At 31.3% G+C, this 14,020-nt stretch overlaps 1 protein-coding gene across 11 annotated transcripts in view; it reads left to right on the top strand.

Annotated features, from left to right (window-relative positions):
• LOC130901877 (calcium/calmodulin-dependent protein kinase type II alpha chain) overlaps window positions 1-14,020 on the top strand; it is a 172,215-nt gene that overhangs the window by 11,181 nt on the left and 147,014 nt on the right. For all 11 annotated transcript variants that reach the window (XM_057813533.1, XM_057813530.1, XM_057813525.1 and 8 more), the window contains exons 2-3: window positions 2,536-2,630; window positions 10,398-10,457. In XM_057813533.1, the coding sequence (XP_057669516.1) occupies window positions 2,536-2,630; window positions 10,398-10,457 (155 nt within the window). The remainder of the gene's footprint in view (window positions 1-2,535; window positions 2,631-10,397; window positions 10,458-14,020) is intronic.

Raw genomic sequence — 14,020 nt, 5'->3', positions numbered from 1 at the left:
AACAATAGAATAGAAAACGGACCTCCTGAAATTCCACATTCTGACATTAGAAGCTATATTAAACAACATTCGACGGAAATATGGGAAAAAATCAAAGATAATAAACTACAGCGTATCAACCCAAATCTACTACCAAATAGGAAAATATCACAAAGACGACTGGATCAAGTGATACAGTATCGCATGAGAATAGGACACACCAAGTTAACCCATGAGTACCTATTGAAGAAAGAACAACAAAAACTGTGCTTTCGCCTGCATACTCCTTTAACAGTAGATATTATTGTCGAATGTCCACTCTACCATCAGGAACGACTAGAAAGTGAACTTCCACGTGAAATGAAAAGTGCGCTGGACTATGTCAACAGTGATAAAATTTCTAAAATTGACTAACCTGTACAAATTAATATAGTGCTTAATTGTTTTGTAAACTTAGATTAAGACTTTACTCACATTGTCCCGCCTCCAATAACCTTTCATGGTTGACGCGGTTCTTTTGTTAATAAAAAAAAATTATTATAATAGGAGACTCGCCAATTCTCGTAATGTTTTCTAAAGAAACATATTTCATTGTGAGTGATCTAAGAAATAAGGCTTCTTCATCGAGCATAACCTTAATATTTACTTTGTGAATGTAGCCAAAAATTTATCAAATTCTATAATTCTTTCTCATGATCTTGTTTCATATCTCCCTGATGGTAATGCTAACTTACACAGTTTCTTATTTATGCCTGTAGTTTTAGCAGAGCCTCGCAGTACAATAAGTGACATCAATAATAAATCCCCGTCTGGAACTGATGGACTTACATTAGAAATGTTTTAGAGCCCGATCGCATATTAAATCACCTTACCATTTTAATTAATGTTTCATTTCAAAATGGCACTTTTCCCAATTGCCTTAGGATGGCTATAATTATTCATCTTCAAAAAAGAGGAGATGAAAATCAATGAAAGTTTGGTCAAAAATAGGCTTTTATCATTTCTGTTTAAATATAAAATACTCGTAGTTACTACTCATCAATTTTTGTTTTTTAGTAACAAATGCACAAATTATGCTTTATTCTCACTCCTAAATAATATTTTTATTAACAAATTAAATAACAAATACAACAGTGCTACGGCTTCAGCGGACACCTCTCGTATGGTTTAAGTCATACCTTACCAACAGAAGTTAACTTTTAAGGGTTGATACAACGATGTCTTCTTGCAAGCCAATAGAATGTAGAGTGCTTCAAGGTAATAGACGACAAAAGTATTTCCCAGGCCTTATTGAGTTTAAGCAAAATTATTCATATTTTTTCCGTCAATTCGTAACTGTAGATGAAACCTGGATTCACCATTACACTTCTGGAATGAAAAACAAGTCAGACAGTGAATAGCAAAGGGAGAACCTCCAAAAAAAGACAAAGACAGTTTTATCGGTTGGAAAAGCGATATTTTTTTGAATAATCATGAAATTGTGTAAAATAGTAACAGGAGCATTTATTTTCTGCATTGTAAAGAAATAATTTGAGTATTCAGATAAAAAACGACAGAATTGATAACAACCGAATAAACTAAATTATATTAATAATTTTTAAATTAACTAAACAGACTATTGCATCAAAACAATTTTTATAGGAATTGGTTACATTGTGTCTCGTTCACTACCTGACGGGTCAAGACGGTTGAAGACCCTATTATTTGGATGTGAAAATACAATTAGATCGGGAAGCATTGCCACATGAAGATATTCTAAATATCGCTTGAATTTCCGTGAAAAAATAACGATCAACAAATCTTCCCCTTATGAGTCCTACCCAAACATCAATTTTTTGGAGATGAGAGATTGTTTTGTCTGAAACTACTAAGGATTTTTCCGAGTCCAGTAGCGACAATCGTGTCGACTTACTGTACCACTCGAACGAAACCTTGTCTCGTCTGAAAATACTACACTGTTGAAAAAAATTTTTTCATCTCAATGCCTCATGAATATTTCACAAAATTCCTAAAGTCTGTCCGGATAATCTCCTAAGAATTCGTGACAAGTTTATCTTTGTATGGGTGCAGTTTTTATTTCGTCAATAACTTAACCAAAAACGACTAAATATTCTGTTGTATGGCAATTTCTGGTGTAATTGCGTGAGAGTTGTCTTTGCATCGTTACTTATGCCTATCCTTCCATATTATGAAGCAGCAATTAGTATATGGCTTTCAAAATACTTTTAGTTAAATAAAGCACATACATTTTCAAGACTATCGCCGTATTCTACCACGATAAGAATTTCTATACTTTTTCTTTCAGTAAAAGACGTAATAATAAAAATGGTTTGAGCCTATTTATAAGTCTGACAATGTCAAACAGTTGTTTTATGAAAACAAATGTAACTTCAATTTTTAATGCTTTTAATTATTCAAATCAAGTTTATTTTGTTTTCTAATTCCATTTTTTTAGAAAATGAACATTTTGTGAATTTTGTGCATTACCTTATTATAACTGTGTATACATTTCAATTTTTTTCAGGCATCTTATCAATGCTTTCTTTTTCATTTCAGAGGTGCATTTTCTGTAGTAAGACGATGTGTTCAAAAATCTACAGGATTGGAGTTTGCCGCTAAAATTATAAATACCAAAAAACTATCAGCTAGAGGTAAGTAATAGTTAAGTTTCGGTAGATTTGAGATCAAAATTCCACTCTCTAAAACGAACGGTGTAATAAATAAAAACCCGAGACAATTTGACTGTTCCCCGATTTTTTGTTAAATTATTTTTCATTTCAATATTTCTCCGATGACACTGGTTACGTGGCTTGTAAATAGGCTTACATAAAATAGTGTGTTGTGCTACCACCTGATAATTTCAGCTGGTATATGCCGAGAGGATTTAATGAAGCTCAGACAATGCAGTAGTGTGATTGTGGCGTGAATGACTATAACAAGATGTTACAAAACTTCGCATGGGCCAAAAAATTGTTCACCATACCTACCAATAAAAGGAAGAAGAGACGTACACCATTCTATACTAATCGCTTAAATAAAAATCGATATTGGGAAAAGCGTCATATGGTAAGGAACATTAAAAATGTCAGACGTATAATGAGCAGGAAACCACTGCCTCTGTTTCGTTGATCTTGAACCTCAAACTACTGATGAACCAATATTTGAGTTACAATATATTATACAACAAGAAATATACCACAATGTACAGGATGGTCGTACTAAAACATATTGTATAAAACCATGTCACTGCGTCAAATGACACATGATACAAAATATTAAAGGATACTATCTTCCAATTACAGAGGATGTTCTGCTTATCTTGACCTCCTAAATGCCAGATACAATGAAAATATAAATAATAATGAACGAACAAATAAACTATGAGATTTTCTAAATTATTGCACTAACCTGTTTTTTCAACTTTTGAAACATAACATCATGATTTTATCCAGAAAGCCTTTTAAGATACTTCAGACAGAATAAGCCACAGGCTACATATATCACTACATGAAGCAAACCATATGTCCTTCCAGAATTATGTCTCGAGCCATTCTTCTTAAGACCACTCTATTTGAATACAAATAAAAAAAAATTCAAACGACCGACATCAACAGATTAGGATTTGAAACACACAAATGAATTATTACTATTTTACGATTATTGCCTTTTAACGTACGATAGTCATTGCACAATCAAACATACAAACGTGCTAAACGGTGAACACAATACAGTTTAATGCAAAGGCTTGAGTCTACATTTCATCTTTGGATTATGTGCTTTCTAGATAATTAAGCGTTGTCAGATTTCTGTTCCATTTCGTATTACTTATTAAATAGAGTGTAAACCCGCTAGGAATCTCCGTTATTTTAGGCAAAAATGAGAAATTCTCGAAACGGTCAATTGTTATTTTAATCGAGGTTTTTTATAATTTACAAAAATTATTACCTCTTTCACCCACCACTAATCTTGATAGCTACCACTCAAAAATGTATCATAGTTTATTTTAATCTCAAATATTTGTTTATTGAAAACGATTCATTGGTTTAAGATTCATATTTTGCGAATAACAAAAAAAGGTACACGGGCTTTACATGTTGAACACTCGATATAACAAAATGATCTAATTTCCATTTTTGAACGCTTATACCGATTTATTATTTCTATTTTTGTATTTTATTAGAACGTACCATGGATAGGACACTTTTTTAAAAATCTAGTTGGTGTGACTTAGATTTTGAGATGTAAAAAAACCAAGCAGTCATCAATAATTGACTGTAAATAATAATGACAAAAACAAAGTGAAATTAAAACTTTGATGACTTTTTTATCCACAACAATCAAAATGGTACAGTTTCGTGGCTTAGTAGAAAAATGTAAAGTAGTTCCAATATTCAATGAACATTTTCCAGATAGATATTATTATAGACTACTTTTGAAGCTGGTTGTGTAGAAAAGACTAAGAAAAAACAAGTGGATATTTTGTCTCAATTTATATTAAATCAATCCAGTCCAAGTACAAATATTGCTAACTGATGCGATGTAAGTCACAGAACCGTTTTAAAAATTTTAAAATAGCAAAAATTTCATCTATATAAAGTGAAAATGTCGCCCGAATTCACAGATGGTGATCCAGATCGACGGCTGCAATATTGTGAAACCATAGATAATAATATTTCACAATATTTCTATATTACTCATCAGCAGGATGAAGTTCTATCTCATTACTCTGCACGAGTTCGAAATGCTTTAAATAATGTGTAATTGAGAAGGTGGATTGTGCGTCGTGGAGTCATTTTATGGACACCAAGATCACCAAATCTGACTCCTGTAGATTTTTGCTTATGGGGTTACCTTAAATTCAAAAAGTTTGTGAGCCATTTGACGACACTTGCTGATTCCTACAAAAGGTTAGGGAGGATCTACTTCTGCCAGAAAGTGAATGGATAACATTTTAAACATTTTCTGTAGGAGATCCAGTTTTCTTTAGGATAATATTTCTAGTCCCTTCAATTTCAAAGGATTAATGTTTCTTGATCATTTTTATCAATCAATTGTTTTATCCAAAATTTTAAAATCATACATTTTTAAGTTCTGCTTTTCAAACACTTTCCAGCAAAGTATCGCACAACTCCCCTGGCTATATAAAAAATCTGAGTGGGTAGCTGTCAAAGGTAGGGGGTAGAAGGGATGAAAATTTTTTGTATGTTATAAAACACCTCGATTAAAATAAAAACACCGTACATACTTAAACAAATTAATCAGTATTCTGATACGTGCTGCACCTTAATTACGCTGCTTAATCACCACACATACTTAGTTGGTGATGACCTAAATTTCTACCTAATACCTTTTGTACTGATTGAATATCATTTTAATCGAGCTTTTTATTATTAGCTTGGATTATCAACTATGTCAACAATTAGTACACAAAAAAGGTTGTTTCCTTTGTATTCGACATATTATGCGATGTTAGGACTAATTAAAATTTATTCATTTGAAGCAAGTTACATTTTACAATTTATATCCAGTAATATTTTATTTCTTATATGTAATAAAGAACAGGAAAAAAATTTCCAATTAATTGTTATTGTTCAAAAATAGAGCTCATAAGATTGTCATTTATACTATGTCCCGTATAGGTGTATTCATGATTTCAGTTTTCTTTTTTTGTATTTCAGTTTGGTTAAAGTATCCAAATACTGCTTGGCGTTTGATCAAGAAATTTTTTACACCGATAAGAATTGATTATAATGAAAAAGATACTCCAGTTGGTTTGAATCCAATAAATGCAAATCATAAAATGTCACTCAGATATCGAAGCGTAATTTCAGACATAAGTAAAACATATTTACAGAGAATTTATGAAGCAATCAGAATTTATCCTTACAAATCTAAATTTGTTACATTTTAGAAGAAGGTGAGGAGGCAAGGCGATCGCAATTCAGTTTGTGAGATTTAGAAGAGTTAATTTAAGCTACAACAAACAGCGCAAATATATGTAAAACATTTCATCTACAACCTTTTATTTCAAGCAACTCTAGTGCAATATGATAGTCCCAAGGATCAGCTACAATTTAGTTATCTATCGACGGGTGACTGAAGTAGTAACCAATCATCAAGCTATAAAATATCAATGGAAACGCGGGTCTTTTCTAACTAAGAAACTTTCACAATATCTCATTTTGCACTAATTTTTGTTTTAAATAGAATGTTCAATAAATTAATCATGTTCTATTTCAAATATCAAAGTTAAATAATTATAAGGACCATACAATTATTATATCATTTATTACTCGCACTAAATCTGATAAAATTCTGGGACAATTATATTTATGGTCGAATCGGATACCTTAAACAGGTACATTAATGACTTATTCGAATCGCACTAGCCAAATACTTTTTTTATATATGTGGAGTTAACTAAGTAAGTGGCATCAGCCTCTTGCTTCCTTAATGAAGTTTATTATAGTATTCAAGTAGTTAGTCCAGTCGTTTAAGCTTAAATTAGATAAGAATCTCGGGATTCGAGATACCCAGCTGTAAGTCTGTAAATAATTGTATATTGACACCCTAAAAGTTGTATCAAAACCTACATATGGTAGGGTGTACGCAACTATTAAATTTCAAGTTCAAAATTCACAAAAATCGGCTATTTGCGCTTTTTTTGTAAATATCTCATTTCCTATGGGTTTTTTGCTATTTGTATTTATTATCAATATTGTAGAATACGTAATTCTTTACCAATTTTGTTTAAAAAAATTTTTTATATGGTGAACCGTTCTCGAGATAGAGGGCGGAGAGCGCGCGGTCACAGGATCACTTCAGGTCAACCGGTGCAGTTATAATAGATAGAAAGATATAGATTTACTTTTTGCATTTTAATTGGGCATAACTGTCTTACGAACAAGAAATTTTCTTTGAAAAAGTTGAGAAAGGAAATATAAAAACGGAAATATACTCGACTTAAAGTTTTGATAATTATCCTCATTCCAAAACACATATTTTATTTCTATACGCATTAAGTGGCTGTGACACAACTTCTGTGCTTTTTAGAAAGGGAAAAAATAATATTTTAAAGTTTTTGAGAAACTGACAAATTTGGATGAACTAGCTGCAGCATTTGAGGAAGAAAATTGTTCGGCCCAGAGATTATTAGAGAGTGGAAAACTCAAACCTTATTGGCAGTCTATAATGCTCCGAAATCTGTGAAAAGTCTCGATCATCTTCGTTATATGCATTACGTCAAATCTACAAAACTTAATAAACCTGTGCAGCTTTGAAATATTCCACCAACAAGCGCAGCTGCTCATCAACATTTCAAACGTGTATATTATCAAGTTCAAACTTGGTTAGGGCATGATTTGGAACCCCAGGTATGGGGTTGAGCAATGCGAAACGATTTTCTGGAGCCTATCATGACAATTTTACCACCTGCTTCAGAAGATTTGCTAAATACTATTTTCTGCAACTGCAAAAGTAGGAAAGCATGCTTGCAATGCTCTTTAGCTTTTGGCCAATGTAATGGGCAAGTTTGTCTCAATGCTCTACCATATGAGAGCGACGTTAACGAAGATGGAACCTTTGAACCCGAAATCATGGAAGAACTTGAGACAAATGTCGTTAAAGACGATAATGAAGACCAGTTTGAAATTCACCAGCAGCCGGAAGACGACGATGAAGAGGAAGAAGATGATTAATATTATAAATTGTAGTTTTTGTACCCTTTATTCCATTTTTTTTACTTTCAATAAAAATAAATGTATTGAATGATATTTTTTAATAAAAAGATTAATTCATAATTTATTTGTTTTTTTTTTCATCATGTCAGAAGTTATAATTTAATTAAATTTTAATTATATTAATTAATATTAATTAGGTTCAAATTCAAATATAATTCCTATATTTTCTGCAATTACATGGGCAGGTAAGTGTTGTTAAATAAATTAATACTGAATAAAAAGTGGATAGGTTAGGAAAAAAATGTTAAAATATAATATAATAGTTAATAAAATTTGACAAATATTTATTATCATTGATTTATCGATAGTTCATCATCTACATATGGCACGTTTTCGACCGGGGCACCGACCGGTTGACCTGAAGTGATCCTGTGACCTATCTCGAAAAGGGTTCACCGTAAAAAAATTTTTTTTAAACAAAATTGGTAAAGAATTTCGTATTCGACAATATTGATAATAATAAATAGCAAAACACCCATAGGAAATAAGATCTTTACAAAAATAGCGCAAAAAACCGATTTTGGGACCTCTGACCTTTAAATTTAATAGTTGCGTACACCCTACCATATGTTGGTTTTGAGACAACTTTTAGGGTGCCAATATACAAGTATTTACAGACTTACAGCTGGGTATCTCGAATTCCGAGGTGAACTTAATATAATGACTGGACCAAGTAACTTTTTTTGTGCTTGCCAGGAGAGAGCTAATGTTCATTGGGAGAGGAATGTTACGATCAATCAAAGAAATATATAAATTAGATATCGCCGCCTCATTTTTGATATAAAAAAATACTTGCTCCACAATTTTTAGTTAATTGTTTTTTAATTAACGTGTACTTTGTAATAGTTAAGTGTTGTTTTTTCAATATTTTTGGGTCTTCGGTTCAGAATTGTGAAATATGTAGAAAAACGCATGTTTAATAATGTTTTATCCGTTAATCTTCTATTTTTGGTAGTAGAATTATGTGGGTGAATTTATAAACACAGTCTCTTACGTTCTTAATTTATTTGAACACTATACACTATACACTTAACTTATAATAAACTTATTACTAAGACTTAACTAACAAATCGCCCGCTATGATAAAAACAAACATCAAACGAATTCCTTGAGGAGCACTACTGGAGTCACTCAAGGATTGGATCGATTGCAATTGTCGAAATTTTTAACGATAAATCTATATTTGATCATTTAAGATATCCTCTTACAGGAGTTGGCAATATTATTTTAGAAACTTGTACTATTTTAAACAATTATTGTCAGATAAGAGATGTCACCGCATATCTAATGAATATCCAAATATATATCCAAAGCAAAATATGGCACAGAAATGATGAAAATAATAAGAAAAAGGAGAGAAATTCAGTGACAAATGGAATAAATAGATAATCCATTCCACAAAAAGGGTCTTGAAAACATTCCGCAAATGCAACTCTATCATTTGTATCTGTTAACTTTTACTCTTCTATTTGATAGACTGATCTTATTCAGATTTCTGCGGTATAAACTGTAATTCTTTTTCACTACATAACCTATCCATTTTTAAAAGAAATAAAAGTAACAACTGTGGTGAAAAAAATGAATTTTAAGTCACATATTGCAAGTTAATTTGTTTATTTTGCCATTAGAATGCAACGATAATGATGTCTCATCACTAAAATAACTAGTTTACTTTATTATTTTCAATTGTCATGTTTTCATATTGATATGAATTTTATAATTTCATAGTATAGGTAACACAAGGAAACAAAGTATTTGTGGATAACAGGTCTTTGGAACATTAACAATTGAATATTAGGAGTATTAAAAATATCTATTTTATTCTAGTACTTTCGTAGATATAACCGTGCGCCATCCTTGTGGATTCTCAATCACCACCACCGTCTACCAATACAGTTTTAGTGTCCCATTTATAATCTGGCATTAGTAATCTCTAAAAAGTTGGCAGTTTGCTTATTCTACTGTCCAATTTTGTATAACACAATATTTTGTACTATTTCAGTCCAACAGTCGATTATTAATATATTTTTGGCAAATATCATTTTTGTCGATAATTGTAAAACTTTGGGTTTATTTAGTTTCAAGTCGTTGGTAATCAATATATTTATTCCATTTTGATTATTTTCATTATTTAATTCGTTTGTAATATGCTCCCATGCAACCTAAGATAATTTTTAAAAAAATTGTTAGGATGCCAAGAATCGGGGGTCTGGTAACATAAAATATAAAGAAATTGAAAGCGACTTACATCGGTGTGATGAAGAGGTGGGTGAGGATAACCTATGCTTATCAAACGCCAAACGAAGTGTATCAGGAATACTCGGCGGCCTAGTGAGAGAAGACAAAACGAAATAATATTGGAAATAGTAAGAAGAGACACCGACGATATTCCGTGGTACTGATCAAATCTCAAAAATAAATGGAAAAGTGCAAAAACTCAACAAACTTGTTGATTCAAACTGGAGGGATTGGAGTATTGGGATGTTTGTGAAACGTCATATGAAGAAAGAACCTTCCAGTATTTATTTAGAACATCAAAATTTCATTTTGTCCTATAAAACGCATTCACGTATTCACAATAAGATTATAATATCGTTTATCAATTATGTAAGTAATATTGAGATCATTTTTAATATTGTTATTCTCAAATATGGTCCTCCAACATTTCTTTTGTTACAGATTTCCAAAAATTAGAACGAGAAGCTAGGATATGTAGGAAACTTCAGCATCCAAATATAGGTATGTTTAATTGATTCATATCGATAGTTGCCTATAACATACACGCATATATACCTCATATAACCTTCAAATCATTCATCATCAGCTTTAGCTAAACATCACTCTCTATTAGACACATGTTAACTCTTACTGATGAATGTTATTGTTACGCAATGTTAATGTATTTTTTGTTTTTTCATTGTAAATATAGTTAACAATCCTGAGGTTCTCAAGCATTTAGGTAACCGTTATTGTTTACTATTCGATTGATTTTTTTCGTTATTATTCATGTTAGTCACGTGCTTGCATGAAATTAGTTGTACACAATTTTCTTTGCTTGAACAATTGGATGAATTGAAGATAAACAAATAACAGACTTATCCATACCTCTTCATACATTTTAAGCAGGTATAAAAGTCAGTCTATTCATTCCTTTAGTAGATGAAACATATATTTAAGCGCTTTTTTATTGGGAATGTGGCAAGGAAACACCAAAGTGGACTAACTTTAATATATTTTCCGAGCTTTCGAATCCTTATATATTCATTGTATAAATTTTTAAACTTATAGAATTCAAAATTCAATATTCAAATTGACGTTGATAGAAATATTTCTACGATTCATATAAATTTCTTTAATTTCTTAGACCGGTTGATTTTGTTTATGTTTCTACATGTTTTTGATTTTAGTTCTCTTCTGTTTCAAAATTAGTTTTTTGATAGAAGGTGTCGTAATTTGCTGCAGAGGTAGATTCACCTCAAGAATTCAAAGACAGAATTCAAGGTCACCTTAATGTCATCATTGCCGTCATAGAAGATTAATGGATTCTTTAGAAAAAACTTGTTTATTCGTGAAAATAGAGGACATTTAGAACACCCACTCTAATTGAATTCTATTTTATTTTCTTAACTTTTTTTCAAATTTTCATCTTTTAATTTTTTGTGTAATTATTACATTTATCATTAGTTCATATCAGCATCGGTTATTTCATCATAATTTTCAAAACAAAATATCCCGAAACGGTACACGGTATCGAGTTTTATCAAGAGTACCTTTTTCGTGTAAAATTAGATGATGTTCAAGTTCACTTGAAATTTTGCTCAAGAAATCTAATATTGAAAAAGTTATATTCAATACTACTTGATACGAACCGTGTAACTAGCGCCATCTATGAGAGTCAGACATAAAAACAAATTCATTGGATGTATCAGCTTCCAAAACATACTCTTATAAAATTCCAATACAATGTTGCCAGTAGTTGAGTCAAAATCGTAAAAAATGTGCTTTTTCTTCAGCGCCCTTTATCTTGAATACGGATGGCATTATGAAATTTTGTTACCGAGCAAATCTCAAATATTTTTCTTTGTTCTTTGTATCCTAGAGAAGAGATCACCTTTTTTTGAAACATTCTCTAGATTGACTGAAGAATTATGCATGTAGAAAAAGTGATTTTTCAACAGGACAATATACCTTCTCATACTGTGGCTAAAATTCACGAATTGCATTCGAATTGGTGTATCATGAAATCGGGCTCCCAGCGACTTTTTCGGTTTTCTAACTTTCAAGTTTTACTTCTAAAAGAGATTAAGAACCAAAAAAGTCTTTCTATGGTAAGTCGATTTTTTTTACACCGTATACCCACGAGTGACTGATTGTGACTGATTTTTAGCTCTCAATGACTTTGCTTAATATAGTTGCCATCCATCCGAAGACTTACAACAAATCTATGGAAAATTGTATAAACTGTTGTCATGCTTGTTTAGCTTCGAAAAGAGTCCATTCCAAAGTTTTATAATTCAGATTTGTATTAAAAGACGTAAGAATGTTGATTTTTGATCAATCCTGATCAAATTTGATCTTATTATATCCTTGATAATAACAAAATCATAACAGATATAGATGATAATTTATCGTGTGCATGAAGAAACTGGCATTAGAATTATTTTTCTGTTTATAAACCAAATTTTTCAATTAAATCACTACAAGTAAGTTTTCAAATGATGATGATCACATATGGTTAAATACAGGAACTGGAAAACCAGAAACAGATACCATATTCAGAGTAGAATAAAATTATTTGGGTCTGAAGCAGAAATTTTTAAACTCATCTGCATTCTTTTTGTAACTACAGGACATTGTTACCAAAAACATGTTATTTTTTTGATAAGCTTGCTGTTTGAAAATGTAAATTTATGTAAAGTGTTTTATATTTATTTTATAACACCTGCATAACTAAAGTATTTTGAGTAAACAATTTAAGGTCAACATATTGTAAAGCATTTGTATAGATTGTAAAACGTGAATGGGACTGAAACCTATTTCATGACTAATTCTGTTCAAGCTTTTTTATCCCTTTCTGGGATCTTTGTTTGCAGCGATTATTTAATAACTTTAATGGTCTGGTTTTACCTAGATAAAGACATATTTTAGAAGATGGTCTTTCGACTTAGCTTTCTCTTTTTTGAAAAGTAGTAACATACTGTTTAATATCCAATACCGTTCAACAAGTTAAATATTCCGAACTATTATTATGATTAAAATTATAATTATTGAATTATTAACTCAATATTATTTGATTTAATCCACTTCTTGGACTTTATTTTAAATCCCTTTAAAATTTGAAATAAGTTGATGAATAAATACACTTGCAGAACGTCCATTTCTGTGAGTTGCGCATTTAATTCGGGTTTATTCAAAAAGCAGCGAAATGTGTCATTAGTTGAGTCCTGTTCTTGAAATATCTGCAATCAGTCCCATTAATGTTTAAATCCTTGCTCATTTTATTCAGAATACTCTTTTACACTTGTTTTTTCTCGAGCACTTTTAATCTTCCAATTTTTTACTTCGAATTTCTAACTAATGTGTAAAAAACTTTCAAAACATTCAAAATGCTTTGACATATTGTTTTTAAAAAATTTGGCACTGTAGCTAGAGCTTCCCCTCATTGCCTTGTAGAAGAGTTCAACAGTACACTATGACATCTTTCTAAATGTATACTAGGTGCTTAGCTATTTTATCTAAGCTCGTAGCTTTGTTTAGTACGCAATACTGTGAGTGCAATACATTTGTTCGGCGTATAATGCGCCTATTTCTATTCACAAAAAGTGATGACTTGTCTTTTTGACGAGCTCCTGGTATGCTTGTATAGGTGCTGTAGACTTGAAGTCTGGGTGATAGACTTATACTTCATTTGCAACCAAATGCCTAGCAATTCTCCAAGGAATTTGAATGATTATTGTTCAAGCAGGTAACAACTGAACGCTACTGCATAATTGAACGAAGCCTTTTCTCTGGCTTTCCTATGTTAATGAAACCTTTTTGCCAAGCTTCGAAGTCTTGAGTCGACCAATTTTGAGTTGCCAAAAAAACGCTATTTTGATGTTCAGGTGACAACCCATTTATCATAAATTTTGGAGAAATAATTACAGTGTCCTCCGCTGACTATAGAATGTCTTTTGCTTAATAGAATAGAAGCAGTTCATTTAGTTTGGTTGAAATGATGTTTGAGCTCTATGACTCATGTGGTGAGTGTGTCACATAAACAAATATAAGATTAATATATGCTGTAACCTTAGATCCTCGGC

This window comes from Diorhabda carinulata, chromosome X (assembly GCF_026250575.1).
Source record: "Diorhabda carinulata isolate Delta chromosome X, icDioCari1.1, whole genome shotgun sequence".
Classification (NCBI taxonomy): Eukaryota; Metazoa; Arthropoda; class Insecta; order Coleoptera; family Chrysomelidae; genus Diorhabda; species Diorhabda carinulata.
This window is presented reverse-complemented; position numbering and strand designations above follow the sequence as displayed.